This window comes from Chlorocebus sabaeus, chromosome X (assembly GCF_047675955.1).
Source record: "Chlorocebus sabaeus isolate Y175 chromosome X, mChlSab1.0.hap1, whole genome shotgun sequence".
Taxonomy (NCBI): Eukaryota; Metazoa; Chordata; class Mammalia; order Primates; family Cercopithecidae; genus Chlorocebus; species Chlorocebus sabaeus.
This window is the reverse complement of record NC_132933.1, coordinates 128,978,794-129,000,567: the sequence shown is the minus strand read 5'-3', so window position 1 is coordinate 129,000,567 and position 21,774 is coordinate 128,978,794. Positions and strand designations below refer to the sequence as shown.

At 45.3% G+C, this 21,774-nt stretch overlaps 1 protein-coding gene across 3 annotated transcripts in view; it reads right to left on the bottom strand.

The window, feature by feature from the left end:
• APOO (apolipoprotein O) overlaps positions 1-21,774 on the bottom strand; it is a 74,123-nt gene that overhangs the window by 13,047 nt on the left and 39,302 nt on the right. For all 3 annotated transcript variants that reach the window (XM_007991306.3, XM_007991307.3, XM_073013837.1), the window contains 2 exons: positions 12,480-12,571; positions 10,157-10,237 (listed from right to left, as the gene is read on the bottom strand). In XM_007991306.3, coding sequence (XP_007989497.1) covers positions 10,157-10,237; positions 12,480-12,571 — 173 coding nt within the window. The remainder of the gene's footprint in view (positions 1-10,156; positions 10,238-12,479; positions 12,572-21,774) is intronic.

Here is a 21,774-nt window from a genome sequence, read left to right as displayed (position 1 = left end):
TGCTAGATAGTGAGGTAACTATCCAGACTACTTGGGTCATGTCAAGAGGACTCAGAACCAACTTCCACTAACAAAATGGGACAGTTTGAACTTGAATAAGACCAAGAATTACAAAGCATTCAAAACTATCAAATATGTTTAAATCTATAAACCCATAATGATTTTTAATTTATTATTTTAAGAAACGGTCTCAGCCAGGCGCAGTGGCTCACGCCTGTAATCCCAGCACTTTGGGAGGCCGGGGTGGGCAGATCACGAGGTCAGATCAAGATCATCCTGGCTAACACGGTGAAACCCCGACTCTACTAAAAATACAAAAAAATTAGCCGGGCGTGGTGGCGGGCGCCTGTAGTCCCAGCTACTTGGGAGGCTGAGGCAGGAGAATGGCGTGAATTCTCCTGCCTCAGCCTCCCGAGTAGCTGGAACTACAGGTGCATGCCACCATGCCCAGCTAATGTTTTCATATTTTTTAGTAGAGACGGGGTTTCACCACGTTAGCCAGGATGGTCTTGATCTCCTAACCTTGTGATCCGCCCGCTTCGAACCCTCAAAGTGCTGGGATTACAGGCGTGAGCCACCGTGTCTGGCCCTATTTTTTTGAGACAAAATTTCACTCTGTCACCCAGGCTGGAGTGCAGTGACGTGATCTGGGTTCACTGCAACCTCCACCTCCCAGGTTCAAGTGATTCTCCAGCCTCAGCCTCCCGAGTAGCTGGGACTACAGGTGCGTGCCACCACACCTGGCTAATTTTTTATTTTTAGTAGAGATGGGGTTTTACCATGTTGGCCAGGCTGGTCTCGAATTCCTGACCTCAGGTGATCCACCCGCCTTGGCCTGCCAAAGTGCTGGGATTACAGGCATGAGCCACCACACTTGGCCGATATTTTTAAAGAAAAACTAACAGGTGATCTTCTGAGGAAAGGGAATGAATTCATTATTTTGAAACTGGATAAATAAGAGAAAAAAAATCAAGTAATTATCTTGTTTTTCCTATATAAACTATAACCGGGTAACTAGTAGATAAGGGGTTCTTTATCAAAATATTTCAGCTAATATGAAAAAATAAAACAACAGAAGTAAAACATCACCATTTTCTTTTTTTTTTTTTTTGAGACACAGTCTTGTTCTGTCACCCAGGCTGGAGTGCGGTGGCATGATCTTGGCTCACTGCCACCTCTGCCTCGCAGCTTCAAGCAATTCTCCTGATTCAGTGTCCTGAGTACCTGGGACTACAGGCACGTGCCACCATGCGTGACTAATTTTTTTTTTTTTTTTTTTTTGAGATGGAGTCTTGCTCTGTCCCCTAGCTGGAGTGCAGTGGTACAATCTCAGCTCACTGCAAGCTCTGCCTCCTGGGTTCACACCATTCTCCTGCCTCAGCCTCCCGAGTAGCTGGGACTACAGGCGCCTACCACCACATCTGGCTAATTTTTTGCATTTTTAGTAGAGACAGGGTTTCACTGTGTTAGCCAGAATGGTCTCAATCTCCTGACCTCATGATCCACGTGCGGCTAATTTTTTTGTATTTTTAGTAGAGCTGGGGTTTCACCATGTTGGCCAGACTGGTCTTGAACTCCTGATTTCAAGTGATCTACCCTCCTCGGCCTCCCAAAGTGTTGGGATTACAGGTGTGAGCCACTGCGCCCGGCCAGTATCACCATTTCTATCCCCCAAAGATTCAATGGGTCTAGGCATTGAGCATCCACAGCTGCTAAAACAAACAAAAACAAAGCAAAAACAGGACATATGTGCCTACGTGGATCTAGAGCCTTGCCAAAAGAATCAAACAGGATCTGGATCAAGTAGCCTGTGGATCCAGCTGCCAATATGCAGCAAGTACAGAGAACACGTTAAACTACAGCATAAACGTGTGCAAAACCCAAACTGTTAGAAACTCTATAGGTGAAATGTGCCAGATTGTTTTAACAGATAAACTGTAAGGAAGTCAACTCCAAAATATGGAAGGGGAGCCTGTAGATTAAGAGAGAAAGAAAAGAAAGAAAAGAAAGAAAAGAAAGAAAGGAAGGAAGGAAGGAAGGAAGGAAGGAAGGAAGGAAGGAAGGAAGGAAGGAAGGAAGGAAGGAAGGAAGGGAAAGAAAGAAAAGAAAGAAAGAAAAGAAAGAAAAGAAAGAAAAGAAAGAAAAGAAAGAAAAGAAAGAAAAGAAAGAAAGAAAGAAAGAAAGAAAGAAAGAAAGAAAGAGAAAGAAAGAAAGAGAGAGGGAGGCCGGGCATGGTGGCTCACGCCTGTAATCCCAGCACTTTGAGAAGCCGAGGCAGGTGGATTGCCTGAGGTCAGGAGTTTGAGACCAGCCTGACCAATATGGTGAAACCCTGTCTCTACTAAAAATACAAAAATTAGCCGGGTACGGTGGTGTGCGCCTGTGGTCCCAGCTACTCGCCAGGCTGAGGCAGAATTACTTGAACCCAGGAGGCAGAGGTTGCAGTGAGCCGACATCACGTCACTGCACTCCAGCCTGGGCGACAGAGTGACACTCCATCTCAAAAAAAAAAAAAAAAAAAAAAAAAAAAAAAATCAAAAGTTGTTTAAGGCAAGTACATTACTGGGGCAACTAGGGAAATTTGAACATGGGCCATATATTAGATAACATTTGTGTAAATAATGAAGTGTCAACTTTCCTGAGTACAATAACTGTATTGTGATTATATAAATGAATATCCACGTTCTTTGGAAATACATGCTGAATTAGATACAAATGGAAAATGCAATGATATCTACAATTAATTCTCAAATGGTTCAGGAAAATAAAATATACTCGTGTGTATTAACACCATGCATAGGTGAAAAAATAGATAATGCAAATGTAGCAAATGTTAGTGAATCTAAGTGAAGGGTATATTCATTGTACTAGTCCTGCACCTGATTTGTAGTTTTAAAATTTTCTCAAAATGAAAATTGGGAAATAAAGTAAAGCCACATACACACATACTCCACAATGAAAAACTCTTTTAAAGTCACCAGACTGGCAAAAATGGAAACAATTACTTGGCATCATCTAGTAAAACTGAAGATATGCAGACCCTATGAATCAGGAACCCTGGTCTAGAAAAACTGTTCACAAATTATGAAGCCATGCTGTGTTGTAATAGTAATATACTGAAACCCACCCAAGGAGCCACCAACATGGGTATTTTCCCATAAAGAAAATATGACCAGGCACGGTGGCTCATGCCTGTAATCCCAGCACTTTGGGAGGCCGAGGAAGGCGGATCACCTGAGGTTAGGAGTTTGAGACCAGCCTGACCAACATGGTAAAACCCTGTCTCTACTAAAAATACAAAAATTAGCCAGGGATGGTGGCGCATGCCTGTAGTCCCAGCTACTCAGGAGGCTGAGGTGGGAGAATTGTTTGAACCCAGCAGGCGGAAGTTGCAGTGAGTCATGATTGCACCACCACACTCCAGCCTGAGCAACAGAGTGAGCCTCTGTCTGTTAAAAACAAAAACAAAAACAAAACAAAACAAAACAAAAACACAAAGAAAACAGTCTACAGCAGTGAAAATGAATGCACTGCTGCCATACATAACCCATAAACAAAATGTTAAGGGAACAAAACAAGTTGCAAAACAATATGTAGTAAGACCCACCTAGATAAACTTATATATATATATAATATGTTTATTTAGACTTAAATTTGGTATATTTTTATAAACGCAAAACCAGGCAGGCTCAACTACAGTATTTCAGAATATATACATATATGGTTAAACTGGAAGAAAAGTTTAAAGAAAAACAAGGGGATGAAATAAAATTCCAGATAGTGGTTCCCTCTGGGGAGACTTGGGGGTGAGGGGACCCATGGAAGACTTGAAAGGCACTGTTAATTTCCTTTTTTTTTTTTTTTTTTGAGATGGAGGCTTGTTCTGTTGGCCAGGCTGGAGTGCAGTGGCGCGATCTTGGCTCACTGCAACCTCCACCTCCCGGGTTCAAGCAATTCTCTGCCTCAGCCTCCCAAGTAGCTGGGATTACAGGCACCCGCCACCACGCCTGGATAATTTTTTTGTATTTTTAGTAGAGATGGGTTTTCACCATGTTGTCCAGGCTGGTCTTGAACTCCTGACCTCGTGATCCACCTGCCTCGGCCTCTCAAAGTGCTGGGATTACAGGTGTAAGCCACCGTGCCTGGCAGTCATTTCCTATTTTTTTTTTTTTTTTTTTTTTAATTCTTTTTTTTGAAACGGAGTCTCGCTCTGTCACCCAGGCTGGAGTGCAGTGGCCGGATCTCAGCTCACAGCAAGCTCCGCCTCCCGGGTTCCCGCCATTCTCCTGCCTTCGCCTCCCGAGTAGCTGGGAATACAGGCGCCGCCACCTCGCCCGGCTAGTTTTTTGTATTTTTTAGTAGAGACGGGGTTTCACCGTGTTAGCCAGGATGGTCTCGATCTCCTGACCTCGTGATCCGCCCGTCTCGGCCTCCCAAAGTGCTGGGATTACAGGCTTGAGCCACCGCGCCCGGCCATTTCCTATTTTTAAAGGTAGATGATTGATTGGTACGTACATGGTCATTATAGTGTTGGACTTTAAACTGTATACATACGTTATATATTCTTGTAACTTAAAAGAAAGCCCCAGACTCTACCAAGATGACAATATTTCTGGACACACCTATCTTTGCTTCACAGTTCTGACAAAAAGTTCATTTTAACTGAAGCAGATAAATTCCTCTTAAGTAACCAATGATGACAAACTGAAACACCACTTTATTGGTAGAAGACTCGGCATAAACATTTAGAATGATTTCGTAAGAGGGAAAAGGGATGTGGCAGAACAGCAAAATGCCACAGACTTGTTTGGGGTATTTCAGAGGAATATAGCCCCATGGGAAAAATACCGTTATGAATTGTGCCATCATTCCTAATTTAAAAATATTCAGTGCCCTGTTTTATGTATGTATGTAGGCATGTATTTAGAGACCGAGTCTCGCTCCTTCGCCCAGGCTGGAGTGCAGTGGCACAATCTCAGCTCACTGTAACCTCCGCCTCCCGGGTTCAAGTAGTTCTTGTGCCTCCGCCTCCCAAGTAGGTGGGATTACAGGTGCATGCCACCACGACTGGCTAATTTTTGTGCTTTCAGTAGAGACAGGGTTTTACCATGTTGTCCAGGCTGGTCTCAAACTTCTGGGCTCAAGTGATCCACCTGTCTCCACGTCCCAAAGTGCTGGGATTACAGGCATGAGCCACCACACCTGGCCAGCGCCCTGTTTTAAACACAATGTCCACAATTTCTCTGACTATGTACAACCAAAAGCCAGTACATCTGTTACATGATTACAATACAAACAATTGGCTGGGAGCAGTGGCTCACGCCTGTAATCCCAGCACTTTGGGAGGCTGAGGCAGGAAGATCACGAGGTCAGGAGATCAAGACCATCCTGGACAACATGGTGAAACCCCATCTCTACTAAAAATACTAAACCCCGTCTCTACTAAAAATTAGCCAGGCACGGTGCCATGCACCTGTAATCCCAGCTACTCAGGAGGCTGAGGGAGGAGAATGGCTTGAACCCGGGAGGCAGAGGTTGCAGTGAGTTGACATCATGCCACTGCACCCCAGCCTGGGCCACAGAGCAAGACTCTGTCTCAAAACAAAAACAAAAACAAAAACAAAAACAAGACTCTGTCTCAAAACAAAAACAAAAACAAAAACAAACAAACAAACAAAATATATATATATATGAATTAGATGATACCTAATTGAGACTGGTAATTAAAGCCAGATTTGAAAACCAACTCCCTTGAAACAAGCTAAGAAACAAAAAAGTCTCCTTCATGAAGTGTCCCTTAATTCCCCTCAATGAAAACAAGATATCTTCATCCAAAAATCATACCTTTTTTTCTGTGCCTTTCTTCTGGCATTTATCACATTTTACCTTGTATTTTGGTCATATGCTTTCCTTATCTCCTTTACTAGATTATGAATTATTTGATAGTCTATGAAGAAAATATACTCAGCTCTAGGGTCCCAGAAAGATTCATTTTCCAGGGTAGCTTAAATCTTAGCTCTCATTAAAAAAACAAAAACAAGTCCGGGCCCAATGGCTCACGCCTGTAATCCCAGCACTTTGGGAGGCTGAGGCAGGTGGAGCACCTGAGACCAGCCTGACCAACATGGTGAAACCCCATCTCTACTAAAAATACAAAAATCAGCTGGGTGTTGTGGTGTGGACCTGTAGTCCCAGCTACTCAGGAGGCTGAGACAGGAGAATGGCTTGAACCCGGGAGGTGGAGGTTGCAGTAAGCCGAGATTGAGCCACTGCACTCCAGCCTGGGCAACAGGGTGAGATTCCATCTCAAAAAGAAAGAAATAAACCAAAAAATAAAAAACGAAAACCCCCCTGAAGCCCATGAAATCTAAAGTGGGGGTGAAACAAGATCAACAAAAAACAATGACACTTCATTATATCAAGTAATTCCTGAACTCTAAGAATATTGAATTTTGAATTAATAGGGCCCTCTGCTATTTTTTCCTTTAAAACTTGTAATAGGCCAGGCATGGTGGCTCACACCTCTAATCCCAGCACTTTGGGAGGCCGAGGTGGGCGGATCACGAGGTCAGGAGATCGAGACCACCCTGGCTAACATGGCGAAACCCTGTCTCTACTAAAAATACAAAAAATTAGCCGGGCGTGGTGGCGGGCGCCTGTAGTCCCAGCTACTCGGGAGGCTGAGGCAGGAGAATGGCATGAACCCGGGAGGCAGAGCTTGCAGTGAGCCGAGATCGCACCACTGCACTCCAGCCTGGGCGATAGAGCAACAGTCCATCTCAAAACAAAAAAAACTTGTAATAAAAATTTAATGCAGTCAACATCAATTTTATTACCTTTTATTTTAATTTGATTTTTTTTGAGACAGAGTCTTGCTCTGTCGCCCAGGCTGGAGTGCAGTGGCACGATCTCGGCTCACTGCAAGCTCCGCCTCTCGGGTTCATGCCATTCTCCTGCCTCAGCCTCCTGAGTAGCTGGGACTACAGGCGCCCGCCACCACGGCCGGTTAATTTTTTGTATTTTTAGCAGAGACAGGGTTTCACCGTGTTAGCCAGGATGGTCTCGACCTCCTGACCTCGTGATCTGCCCACCTCGGCCTCCCAAAATTGTGGGATTACAGGCGTGAGCCACTGCGCCCAGCTGTTTTTTTTTCTTTTTGTTTTTTATACAGGGCTTCACTCCCATTCCCCAGGCTGGAGTGCAGTGGGGTGAACACGGCTCACCACAAACTCCATCTCCTGGGCTCATGATATTCTCCTGCCTCAGCCTCCCAAGTAGATGCGACTACAGGTGCATGCCACCACACCTGGCTAATTTTTTTTTTTTTTTTTTTGGTAGTTTTTGTAGAGACGGGGTTTTGCCATATTGCCCAGGCTGGTCTTGAACACCTAGGCTCAAAGCGATTTGCCTGCCTCAGCCTCCCAAAGTGCTGGGATTATAGGTATAAACCACTGTGCCTGGCCCTGATTTTATTACCTTCTACTGAGAACAGACAGCTGTCAGTAAAATTATGCTTGGAGAGTAACAAACGGGAGAAAGTCTTACGTTCTCAATGACTCTGAAGAAGGCAAGGGTATAAAGAGAGAGAGAAACACAAACCAATTAAAAATCTTTATCACCTCACTCCAAAAAGATCTGCATATAAATTTGAGTAGTTTTAATATCTAATGTTTTCAAATTATCAGAAAATGTTGGCCTGCTTAACTGGTATTCTAACCACAGTCCAGTTGCTTCTGCACTGGGCTGAATTCTTAGCGCAGTCAGAGAATGCTGTTTCCAAGCCAGAGGCTCCCGCAGCCCCCACTTGAGCTTTGGTGTGCATGTGTGTATGCACAGACACCACAGTGAGCACTCCAGGGAGCCTACGGGACTCCCTCCAGCTTTGGTGTGCCTCAGTCTGCAGTCACACCACAATGAAGGCTCGCAGTTGAGGCTTTTAGGCTCACTTTCCACATTTCTGTCTAGGGCCGTGTAGAGATTTCTTGATATTTTACTTCCTTTCCCATATAAAATTTAGTGGGCATTTGTTTTTTTGTTTGTTTTTGTTTTTTTGAGATGAAGTCTCGCTCTGTTGCCTAGGCTGGAGTGCAGTGGTGCAATCTTGGCTCACTGTAACCTCCACCTCCCAGGTTCAAGCAATTCTCCTGCCTCAGCCTCCCAAGTAGCTGGGATTACAGACGTGCATCACCATGCCCAGCTAATTTTTGTATTTTTTTTAGTAGAGACAGGGTTTCGCCATGTTGGCCAGGCTGGTCTCAAACTCCCGACCTCAGGTGCTCCACCCGCCTTGGCCTCCCAAAGTCCTGGGATTATAGGCGTGAGTCACCGTGCCCGGCTGCATTTGTTAAGGAATTTTTTAAGAAAGGAAGCTTCCATAGAAAATATCAGAGAAATAAAACAAAAAACAAACAAAAAAACACCTATGAATGTTTACTCTTTAAAAAGGATTGCCAAAAGACACTTGATATTGGTATAATATTTCCTATTCAAGAGCTAGTTTAAATAGGCTCGAGAGGGACTAATTCCTTTAGAAACCACCAGTATAAAAAGTAGTGGGTTTTTTTTCTTTTTCATTTATTTATTTATTTATTTATTTATTTATTTTGAGACAGGGCCTCACTGTGTCGCTCAAGCTGGAGTGCAGTGGCGCAATCATGGCTCACTCTATTTAGCCCCTTACCTTCTGGGCTCAAGCAATCCTCCCACCTCAGCCTCCCAAAGTATGCTACCATGCCTGGCTAATTTTTTTATTTTTTGGAGAGATAGGGTCTCACTATGTTGCCTAGGCTGGTCTCAAACTCCTGGGCTCAAGTGATCCTCCCACCCTGGCCTCCCAACGTGCTGGGCGTGAGTCACTGCACCTGGTCAAAAAATGAGTCTTAAGATTTCACTGGAAGATTACTTATGTAAATAATAAAGGGGGCTTATAATTTATTCTGTTACTTCCAAATCCCAGTTCAAAATTCTGGATTTTAATTCTGAGGTAGTTATTTATATGTATTTTTTAACGTCTCAGTGATTTGAAGCTCATTTATATTTTTTAAAAAAGTATTTTTGGCCGGGCGTGGTGGCTCAAGCCTGTAATCCCAGCACTTTGGGAGGCCGAGACAGGCAGATCAGGAGGTCAGGTCAAGACCATCCTGGCTAACACGGTGAAACCCTGTCTCTACTAAAAAAATACAAAAAATTAGCCGGGCGTGGTGGCGGGCACCTGTAGTCCCAGCTACTCCGGAGGCTGAGCCAGGAGAATGGCGTGAACCTGGGAGCTGGGAGGCGGAGCTTGCAGTGAGCCGAGATCATGCCACTGTACTCCAGCCTGGGCGACAGAACGAGACTCCTTCTCAAAAAAAAAAAAAAGTATTTTCATTGAAAAAGGAATTTTCTTCAATTTGTGATGTAGAAGGTATATTAATATAAGAAGTCCAATTCTTCCTTAGCTGGCTGTGCTTCTGAGTGCTTAGTAGAGACACGATACCTTATTCTCTACTCATTCTTCCTTATCAGTGGGAGGAAGGGAATGTTCCAAGCGAACATAGGCAAGATTTAATCAGCTATGTGGCCACTAAAAGAGATGAAAGGTGACAAGTTCTTGCAATTACACAACTTCTTCCCTCTGTTGCTCATGTACTAGACAGCACAGAGAATGTGACCTTTAGCTGGTAGCTAGTCCTCAACATACCATGGCTCACACCCTCAGCTGAGTTGAGAAGCCTGGGGGATAAACAGAAACGGCAGTGCTAGGGAAAGAACAGAACTTATGATAAGTGAAAAACCAAGAGGAAGAGGCTCTCAATTATGTCTTTTTCCTGGGAGCACAGTACATTCCCTTTGAATTCAGTTTCAATAAAACTTTTAAATAATATGCTATACTTCGAGGAAACTATGAATACACTATAATGGAAAATATGGTCTAAGACTATGGTGGAATGCATTGCATTTTATGGTCACCACTTATTTGGCCCTGCTGATAATAACCAAATGCTCAGAAGTTCTACTGCTCTACCAAGGAAGGTCACCTGAAAAATCTGAGCTGGAGACATAACTAGAAGCAAACAGAAAAAGCAATAAATCAACAGGGTTATCAAATATTTTACAAAACCCTAGAGAAACCACATATTTAAACCAAAAGGAAGAAGATGAAAAAGATGTTTCTCACCTTTTGAAAGTTCTCCTTCCACAAATCTTCTATGACTATATATCCTCGTAAACCCCAGTCATATAATCTCTCCCCACTGACCTTGAAACAAAATAGAAAAGATCTTACCATTTGACCCAGCAATCCCTACTATTGAGAATAATAATGGAATGATGGAATATAAATCATTTTACTATAAAGATATATGCATGCATACGTTCATCATAGCAGTATGCATAATAGCAAAACATGGAATCAACCTAAATGCCCATCAATGGTAGATTTTTTTTTTTTTTGAGATGGAGTTTTCGCTCATTGCCCAGGCTGGAGTGGAATGGCGCGATCTTGGCTCACTGCAACCTCTGCCTCCTGGGTTCAAGCAATTCTCCTGCCTCAGCCTCCCAAGTAGCTGGGATTACAGGCACCCGCCACCACACCCAGCTAATTTTTTGTACTTAGTAGAGACAGGGTTTCACCACATTGGTCAGCATGGTCTCGAACTCCTGGCCTCAGGTGATCCACCTGCCTCAGCCTCCCAAAGTGCTGGGATTACAGGTGTGGGCCACCATGCCCGGCCAATGGTAGACTTGATAAAGAAAATGTGGTACTTATACACCACAAAATACTATGCAGCCAAAAAGAATGAGCTCATGTCCTTTGCAGGGACAGGGATGGAGCTGGGGGCCATTATCTTAAGTGAACTAACATAGGAACAGAAAACGAAATACCACATGTTCTTACTTGTAAGTGGGAACTAAACCTTGACAACAAATGGACACAAAGAAGGGAACAGAGACCAAGGCCTACTTGAGGGTGGAGGGTGAGAAGAGGGCGAGGATCAAAAAACTACCCATCAAGTACTAGTCTAATTACCCAGGTAACAAAATAATCTGTACACCCAACCCTCATGACACACAACTTACAATAACAAACCTGCACATGTACCCCTAAAGCTAAAAGTTAAAATAGAAAGAAATTTAAAAAAAAAAAAAAAAAAGACTCCTACTCTGGGGACAGCCACATAGGCTTCTCAACCAGCAACCAAGTTCACCCTCTCCACTCCAGCCATTTACTGCTTAAACCATAACAGGCTGAAATAATGTTTAATTATTTTTATATCTAGGGCTGGAAGATGTTACTCACTGTTCCTTACCTGGCGCTGGAGCAGGGACAGAAGCATTAACTATCTGCCTCCAGGACTGTTACAAACAATGTTGAGCAAATGCTGGAAAGTATTGGTATTTGTCACCAAAGCCATCAAGCTCCCACATACAACTGTAGCCCACTTTAGGAATCTGGACTCAATTCTGTCATGAACAACCAAGGGAGCGCAGTCTCAGGTCAGTCTGGCTCAGAGTCCAATTCGGGTGACTGCACTGCTGTCTGCTCCTGGAACTGAGTTTCCGTGTGATGTGGTAGTTCGAGCAACTAAAGTCCCTGTGTCCACAATCTGCCCAGGACCTCAAAACCTAGAGCCTGCCTTGCTCTTACCAGTTTCTGAGGGACACCATCTCTAGCGTTCCACTAACTCCAGGTATCACCCTTTTCAGACTACCTACTGGTCTCCATCAGTGGTTCTCAAACAACATAGGCATTAATAACAAACCACTGGAGGGCTTGCTAAAACACAGACTGCTGGCCCTTATTCCCAGAGCTTCTGATTCAGCCAGTCTGGGGTGGGGCCTGAGAGTTTGCATTTCTAACAAGTTCTCAGGTGATGCTGCTGCTTCTGGTCTGGTAATGCACTTTGAGAATCGGTGGTGCAACTTTATCCATGTTGCCTGCCACTGTGATCGACCTGCCTGCCAGGGTACCATAAGACTGAGGCTTCAAGGGTAAGAAAGGAGCAGTCAATTGAAAGCCCCGAAAAGGGCACTCCCAGCAGAGGGGATTACAGTCCCCAAAGTCCCCAGCAAGGGAAGCAAGGGCACCAGTACCAGGGAGTAGAGGAGGTCAGAGCAGTCTGTGTCTACAACACCAACAAGAGCAGGTTGTGACCGGACACGCATAAACTGAGTGACCCATAATTATCAGCTTTGGAATTTGAGTCTGTAGACTTTCATGTAAGTATACAAAAAATTTATCTTAAATTTTTGCTGATGAATATTCAAACAATCATGCAAATTCATGTTCAAATTCTGTGAACACTGGCATTACTGGAAGAAGGACCAGAACTGAGACATATAGTGGAGAAAATAATTTAAATTTGCTGTATTCACCTATATGTACAAACAAATTTTAGTCTGGTGTTATAAGAACTGCAAAATAAAAGAAAATTAAGCGTCAGATTCATGCACACACAAACAAGAATGAGGGACATCAGGGATTACAGAGTTTCTCTTACCTGGGCAAACACGATGGCTTGTTGTGGATAATAGAGGGAGGCAGCTAATCCCATGAAACCAGGCGGATACACTAGCTTCTTTATTTTTGAACCTAATAAATAAAAGGTTGTACACGCCATCAGATGATTCATTATCCTCACCATCACAATTTACCTTATCCATTTAACACGGAACGAGGCCAGGCACAGTGGCTCACGCCTGTAATCCAAAAGCTTTGGGAGGCCAAGGCGGGAGGATCACTTGAGGCCAGGAGTTTGACACCAGCCTGGGCAACATAGTCAGATCCTATATCTACAAAAGTTAAAATAAAAAAATTAGCCAGGCGTGGTAGTGTGCGCCTATAGTCCTAACTACTTGGGAGGCTGAGGTGGGAGGATTCCTTGAGCCCAGGAGTTCGAAGTTACAATGAGCTATGATCACACTCTGCACTCCAGCCTGGGTGACAGAGCAAGACCGTGTCTCTTAAGAAACCCAAACAACAAAACCAAAATAACCCCACCAATGAATAAGATTTCTTTGGTCCTAAACTGAAAGAATGTGCCAAATAAAGTCGTGTGCACCAAAACGCTTTTGCACAGCTTTATTGAGATAAAATTCACATTCATCCATTTAAAGTACAGTTCAATGGCTTTTAGTATATTGACAGAGGTTTGTAACCATCATTACAATTAATTTTAGAGCTTTTTCATAAATCACCAAAAGAAACCCATTAGCAGTCACTCCTCAACTCCCCTGTACTGTCCAGCCCTAGGCAACCACTGATCTACTTTCTATCTCTTTATGTTTGCCTACTCTGGATATTTCTTTCTTTCTTTCTTTCTTTTTTTTGAGAGTTTTGCTCTTGTCACCCAGGCTGTAGTGCAATGGTGCAATCTTGGCTCACTGCAACCTCTGCCTCTCGGGTTCAGGCAATTCTCCTACCTCAGCCTCTCGAGTAGCTGGGGCTACAGGCACACACCACCACGCCCTGCTAATTTTGTATTTTTAGTAGAGATGGGGTTTCGCCATGTTGGCCAGGCTGGTCTTGAACTCCTGACCTCAGGTGATCCACCCACCACAGCCTCCCAAAGTGCTGAGATTACAGGTATAAGCCACTGCACCCGGCCCTCTGGATATTTCATATAAATGGAATCATGCAGTAAATATATGGTCCTTTGTGACTGGCTTCTTTCACTCAGCACCAAGTATTCTCAAGAGAACACCTTTTTTTCCCTAAGAGAGCAGAAAAAAAGATCGTTTTAAAAACAAATGAGTATTTTGGTTTCTAGGGTTTATGTTCTTTTACAGCAATCTGGCTTCCTATTTAAATATTAAACACAAGCATTCCTCTTCTCCCCTTTCTGCAACCCTGTTAAAAAAACAGTAAGAAAAAACATTAATAAGCCGGGCGTGGTGGCTCACGCCTGTAATCCCAGCACTTTGGGAGGCTGAGGTGGGCGGATCACAAGGTCAGGAGATCGAGACCATCCTGGCTAACATGGTGAAACGCTGTCTCTACTAAAAAAAATACAGAAAAAATTAGCTGGGCGTGGTGGTGGGCACCTGTAGTCCCAGCTACTTGGGAGGCTGAGGCAGGAGAATGGCGTGAACCCAGGAGGCGGAGCGTGCAGTGACCAGAGACCGTGGGCCACTGCACTCCAGCCTAGGCGGCAGAGCGAGACTCCATCTAAAAAAAAAAAAAAAAAAAAAAAGGAAAAAACATTAATAAATCCACTATGAAGAGAAAATGTGTGGAGGGGCCACTGGCAGACAGGAAGTGTCAATCAATTTTCAGAAAATGGAGAGTGAATGGAAATAAGAGGACACACTGCCTTGAAATCTTGAAATTTTGAGGAGGAGTGCGGCCTCAGAGGGAGCGGATCTGTCCCAGGCAGCCCCAGGGAGATTCCAGATCCAGAGACGGCAGGTACTGTGGGGAGTGGAGATGGCAACCAGGGGGCAAGACAGGGGGACAGGATAAACGCAAGTCCGATGCAGGGACCAGCACGGCCCTTGCTTCCCCTATGCCATCCCAGTACAAAACTACCCCTGGCCAGGAAGTCACACCAGGTCAAAATGTTAAAAAGGGGCAGGATTACTGGACACGGTGGCTCACATCTGTAATCCTAGCACTTTGGGAGGTCAAGGCAAAGGATTGCTTGAGGCCAGGAATTGAGACCAGCTGGAGTAACACAGCGAGACTCCGTCTCCATTTCTTTTTTTTCTGTTGAGAGAGGGTCTCACTTGGTCTCCCAGGCTGGAGTGCAATGACACAATCATGGCTCACTGCAGCCTCGACCTCCCAGGTTCAAACTATCTTCCTGCCTCAGTCCCTCAAGTAGGTGGGACTAGAGGTGCAAGCCATCATGCCTGGCTAATTTTTTTTTGTGTGTGTAGTTTTTGTAGATACGGGGTTTCCTCACATTGCCCAGGCTGGTCTTAAACTCCTGAGCTCAAGCAATCCACCTGCCTCAGCCTCCCAAAGTGCTGGGATTACAGGCATGAGCCAGTATGCCTAGCCCCCTATCTATTTCTTAAAAAAAAAAAAAAAAAAAAAAAAGTGAGCCAGATGCAGTGGCTCACACCTGCAATCCCAGCACTTTGGGAGGCTGAGATGGGAGGACTGACTGAGCCTAAGAGTTTGAGACGAGCCTGGGCAACTTAGGGAGACCACATCTCTACAAAAATTAAAAAATTATCATGTGTGGTGGCATGGACCTGTGGTCCTAGTTTCTCAGGAGATTGAGGCAGGAGGATTGCTTGAGACCAGGAGTTCAAGGCTGCTGTGAGCAGTGTCTATGCCACTGCACTCTAGACTGGGTAATAATTTGGATGTTGTTCCTTCTGAATCTCATATTAAACTGTAATCCCCAATGTTGGAGGTGGGGCCTGGTGGGACCTGACTGGATCATGAAGGTGGATTTCTCACAGATGGTTTAATGCCATTCCCTTGGTGCTGTCCTTGTGCAACAGTGAGTTCTCTTGAGATCTGGTTGTTTAAAAATGTGTGACACCTCCCCCACCTCTTTCTCTTGGTTGCACTCTTGCCATGTGAGACACCAGCTCCCCCTTTGCCTTCCACCATGATTGTAAGCAGCGCAAGGCCTCACCAAAAGCCGAGGAGATGCTGGTGCCAGGCTTCCTGTACAGCCTGCAGAACTGTGAGCCAAATAAACCTCTTTTCTTTATAAATTACCCAGTGTTAGGTTATAGCAATGCAAGAATGGCTTAACACACTGGGTGGCAAAGCAAGATCCTGTCTCAAAAAAAAAAAAAGAGTTAAAACAGTGGGGGCAGGGTATCACTAAAGAAACACCACGGATTTCCTGCTGAGAACCAAGAGAGCTGGAAGGGGTGAGTATGTCAGTGCCTGAGAGTAAAGCCCTCCTCACACTGGCACCCTCGTATATGGTCACTTCCTGTCCAGCTCCCCTGAGGTAGAACCTGCCTGTCAGTGGGTCCCATGTATGGACAGGGAGTTCTTTTTTTTTTTTTTTTTGAGATGAAGTCTCACTCTGTTGCCCAGGCAGGAGTGCAGTGGCGCCATCTCAGCTCACTGCAACCTCCACCTCCTGGGTTCAAGCGATTCTCCAGCCTCAGCCTCCTGAGTAGCTGGGATTACAGACACCCTCCACCACACCTGGCTATTTTTTGTATTTTTAGTAGAGATGGGGTTTTGCCATGTTGGCCAGGCTGGTCTTGAACTCCTGACCTCAGGTGATACTCCCACCTCAACCTCCCAAAGTGCTGGGATTACAGGTGAGAGTTCTTATTAGCATTTCAGCTGCCTCACTTTGAAACATGACTGGATAACCCAGAATCACCAGTCATTTGTGGAAAGCCTGAAGCATAAAGGAGAAAGACCAAGACAAGCCCAAAGAAAAAAAAAAAAAAGACCCCACAGGAAACAGAATTTCAAAACAAAAATAAACCTATTACTAAGTATCATCAAATAAATTTTCAAAGCCACTACATTAAAATAAAAAAGAATTCTATGAAAAACAGAACATTCAAAGAACAGGAAGGAGCTCTTGGAAATGACCAAAGGAAAAAAAATTCAAAAGGAACAAAATAAAGTAATCAAGAAAATATAAGAGATGCATAGGGTCCTTTTAAATAACCCAATTGCTAATTAATGAGTTGAGGAAGGAAAAAGAATGAGAGTAAATTTTCAAAGATACACAAGATAGGCTGGGTGTAGTGGCTCATGCCTGTAATCCTAGCACTTTGGGAGGCTGAGGAAGGAAGACTACTTGAGCTCAGGAGTTTGAGACCAGCCTGGGCAACATGGTGACACCTGGTCTCCACAAAAAATACAAAAATTAGTCAGGCATGGTGGTGCACACCTATAGTCACAGCTACACAGGAGGCTGACATGGGAGGATTGCTTGAGCCTGGGGAGGTCAAGACTGCAGTGATCCTTGATCATGCCACTGCACTACAACCTGGGTGACAGAGTGAGACCATCTCTCGGGAAGGGGAAGGGAAAAGGAAAGGGAAGGGAAGGATAGAAAGAAGGAGGGAGGGAGGGAGGAAAATAAGATACTTTCCTTCAGCTGGATGCTGCAAGCCACCATATTGTTTAAGCAAGAATGAAAACACCTATATCCAAGGCCGGGCATGGTGGCTCATGCCTGTAATCCCAGCACTTTGGGAGGCTGACGCGGGTGGATCACTGGAGGTCAGGAGTTCAAGACCAGCCTGGCCAACATGGTGAAACCCCGTGTCTACTAAAAACACAAAAATTAGCCAGGCGTGGTGGTGCATGCCTGTAATCCCAGCTAATCGGGAGGCTGAGGCACGAGAATCACTTGAACCCAGAGGTGGAGGAGGTTGCAGTGAGTGGAGATTGTGACAGTGCACTCCAGCCTGGGCGACAGAGTGAGACTCTGTCTCAAAAAAAAAAAGAAAAGACCTCTATCTAGTCACAACACCACAGAAATCCAGAACACTAAAGATTCACAGAAGATCTTCAAAGCTTCCAGGAAGAAAAAAAAAATGTATCACCTGTTCAGAAGCAGCAAATATCCAGACTGGCTATTGACTTACATCTACAATGCCAGATGCTAGAATACATGGCTTTGAAAGTTTCGATGGCAAACAAATTCAGTGTCCAACCAAACTATCACATGGTATGAGGGCAGAAAGTGATTTTCAGACATGGAAGGTCTTGGGAAGTTTACCTCCAACTTGGTATGCTTGGGAAGTATACCTCCACATGCTTTTTTGAAAGTGACTTAAGCATGTAGTTCGATAGCATGGCAGAGTAAACCAAGGAGAAGATGACATGGAACCCAGGAAAAGGGGGCTTAAACCCAAGAAAGTGTGAAGAAGACCCGTCCCAAAACAAGAACTGTGTTGAAGTCTCAGGCCAGATTGTAGGAGGATATAGAGCTGTGGAGCAAGGGGAATGGACAGAAGAGATAGCAGGACACAGAACTTGGAGAAACCTGAGAATGAGGTTAAAAAAACCAGTAGAGGATGAAACTAGAGAATACACATGGCCTTGACTCCACTGAGAGGCACAGTGTTTTTGTCATGGGACCCATATAGATGTTAGCAGAATGTGTGTGTTATTGATTTTTTTTTTTTTTTTTTTTTGATAGAGTTTTGCTATTGCTGCCCAGGCTGGAGTGCAATGGTGCGATCTCGGCTCACTGCAATCTCCACCTCCTGGGTTCAAGTGATTCTCCTGCCTCAGCCTCCCAAGAATCTGGGATAACAGGCATGCGCCACCATGCCCAACTAATTTTGTATTTTTAGTAGAGACAGGATTTCACTATGTTGGTCAGTCTGGTCTCAAACTCCTGACCTCAGGTGATCCACGTGCCTCGGCCTCCCAAAGTGCTGGGATTACAGGTGTTAGCCACCATACCTGGCCGATTTTTTTTTTTTTTTGAAATGGGGTCTCGCTCTGTTGCTCAGGCTGGAGTGCAATGGTGCGATCTCGGCTTGCTGCAACCTCTGCCTCCCGGGTTCAAGTGATTCTCCTGCTTTCGCCTCCCAAGTAGCCAGGATTACAGGCGCCAGTCACTATGCCTGGCTAATGTTTATATTTTTAGTAGAGGTGAGGTTTCACCATGTTGGCCAGGTTGGTTTTCAACTCCTGACCTCAGGTGATTCATCCGCCTTGACCCTCCGAAGTGCCGGGATTACAGGTGTGAGCCACTGTGCCCCGCCAGAATGTGTATGTTAATCCTTAAACAGTTCTAATCATGTAAGTGCTGCTTATTGGCTTTAAAACTTTAAACAGACAAATCCCCAAAGATGGAACTGGGGTTGCTGAAGAGAATACAAATATTATCAACCTAGACTATTAATGATTTACTGTTTCTCTCCTGATCCTGTTGTGTGAATTGAAAGGGTTTAATTCTCCTGGAAGAGAAAAGCCTGTCATAACCCTGCATAGTGCTCCTCCCCTGCTCCCATCCACTTGAAGCAGCTCACCCAAGTGAGGACCAGGGAAAGAGCAGCCAACCTGCCACCCAGTCATTTCTCACTCCTCCAGGGAGAGCCAAGAAGTGGCAGCTCTCGGGCCTCCAGCTCCTGCTGGTTCACACAATGAGCTGGGGACCCCACAACTTCAGGAAGGAGGTGTAATCATATTCCCCAGCCCCTACTTCCATGCCCACATCTCCCAAGAGGCCAGTGGTATGGGTTGTCACTATCAGCACTGCCAGGGGCAGGGGGAACCACTGGTGCCAATGCTGGGGAGAGCCACCAGAAAGCAACAATAGTGTCAACAACCATGTGTCATCTTGGAGTGGTCCGGCTGGGCCCACCTCCTCTGAATGAACATCCATTCACCTCTCTGAGAGCCTCTTGTCACCATCACAGTCGTGGCAATCCTCATCAACTGAAGCAGACTACCTTAGCAGATATGCTCAAGAAACCCTAGCAGGCCGGGCATGGTGGCTCGCAACTATGATCCCAGCACTTTGGGAGGCTGAGGCGGGAGGATCACTTGAGATCAGGAGTTCAAGACCAGCCTGGTCAACATGGTGAAACCTCGTGTCTACTAAAAATACAAAAATTAGCCAGGCATGGTGGTGCATGCCTGTAGTCCCAGCTACTTGGGAGGCTGAGGCAGGAGAATCACCTGAACCCAGGAGGCGGGGTTGTGGTGAGCCTGAGATCATACCATTGCACTCCAGCCTGGATGACAGAGCAAGACTCTGTCTCAAAAAAAAAAAAAAGGAACCCCATCAGGAGGGACCTTCTGCACCCACCCATCCTGCTGCTGCCCTCAAAGGGGGCCATCCACCTGGAGGGGCCTGCAAACCACTCTGGCTACCCACAGACATCCCTACCACCCCACTCATCCTGCTTGGTGAACCCCTCTGATGCTACTCACCTCAGGCCTTTCTATACCCAGAGCTCAGGGGAAAAGACCTGCTATTGCACATGTGTATGTGCGTGCCTGCATGAAATATTTGTGAAAAAGAACTAAGGTGTCAAATTATTTTAATACTACCAAGCTCTCCCCAGGAAAAGGAAGAAGAGAGATAGAAACAAACAAAATCAGAGAACTAGGACCCACTGTAGCAGATATCCTCACGCTGCTGCTCTGGCCAGGAGAGCACGGTCTCCAATCCTCCTTAGGATGGTCACCCTAGTGGGTGTGCTGGGGACAAACTCTCGGCACTGTAGGAACGTACCCACAGCACAGAAAAAGTTTTCTTTGGACCTGGAAGACTTCCCTAGGGCCACGCTCTAACCACGGAGAGGGAGGGGGAAGCTCCTCTCACTCACTTCTACATTCCTGTCTCCCTAACAATAGCTGAAATTCCAACAACCTGGCCTTGGGATGTTCATCAATCTCAAACACTATCTAAATAAGACCGAATGCTCTTTTGAACAACTTTGCAAGAAATGAGGTGAAAGAAGTTTAGGGGAAAATGTTGGTTCATACGTTTATTACAAAAAATAAGCTGGAAATTTAATTCTGACATATTCTGCATGAGACGGGAGGAGGGCATGAAGACTGTGACATGAGCTGCTTTCACACGTGAGCTGGTAGCGCCACCAGGGCAGTGTCTACCCTCCAGATTAAAAAATAACAGCCATTAGCAGGGCACGGCAGCTCATGCCTATAATCCCAGCACTTTGGGGGGCACCAAGGGAGGTGGATGGCTTGAGTTCAGGAGTTCAAGACCAGCCTGGGCAACATAGTGAAACCCCGTCTCTACTAAAAATACAAAAATTACCTGGGCATGGTGGCAGGCGCCTGTAATCCCAGCTACTTGAAAGGCTGAGGTGAGAGGATCACTTGAGCCCAGGAGGTCCAGGCTGCAGTGAGCTATGATCACACCACTGCACTCCAGCCTGGGTGACAGAGTGAGACCCTGTCTCAAAAAAGAAATCAATTTTAAAAAATAAAATAAGGCTGGGCGTGGTAGCTCACACCTGTAATCCCAGCACTTTGGGACATTGAGGCAAGCCAATCACTTGAGGTCAGGGGTTGGAGACCAGCCTGGCCAACACGATGAAACCCCATTTCTACTAAAAATACAAAAATTAGTTGGGCGTGGTGGTGCACATCTATAATCCCAGCTACTTGGGAGGCTGAGGCAGGAGAATCATTTGAATCTAGGAGGCGGAGCGTGTAGTGAGCTGAGATTGTGCCACTGCACTCCAGCCTGGGTGACAGAGCAAGATTCTATCTCAAACTAAACTAAACTAAAATAACAACTATTGCATGTAGAGGGAAGATTTTTTTAATTGGAGGAATAGGACCGATACAGTTTTAATGATTCTACCCTCCAAATCTCATGTTGAAATGTGAATTCCCATGCTGGGAGGTGTTTGGGTCATGGGGGTGGATCCCACATGAATGGCTTGGTGCCCTCCCTGTGGTAATGAGTAATTTCTCACTCTGTTAGTTCACACGAGGGCTGCTTGTTCAAAAGAGGCTGGCATCTCTCTAGCTCCCTCCCTCACCATGTGACGCACCTGCTCCCCCTTTGCCTTCCACCACGATTGGAAGCTTTCTGAAGCCCTCAACAGAAATAGATGCTGATGCCATGCTTCTTGTACAGCTTGCAGAACTGTGAGTCAAATAAACCGCTTTTCTTTTCTTTTCTTTTTTGAGATGGAGTCTCGCACTGTCACCCAGGCTGGAGTGCAGTGGCTCGATCTCAGTTCACTGAAAGCCCCGCCCCCCAGGTTCACGCCATTCTCCTGCCTCAGCATCCCAAGTAGCTGGGACTACAGGCGCCCGCCACCACGCCCGGCTAATTTTTTTGTATTTTTAGTAGAGACAGGGTTTCACCGTGTTAGCCAGGATGGTCTCAATCTCCTGACCTTGTGATCCGC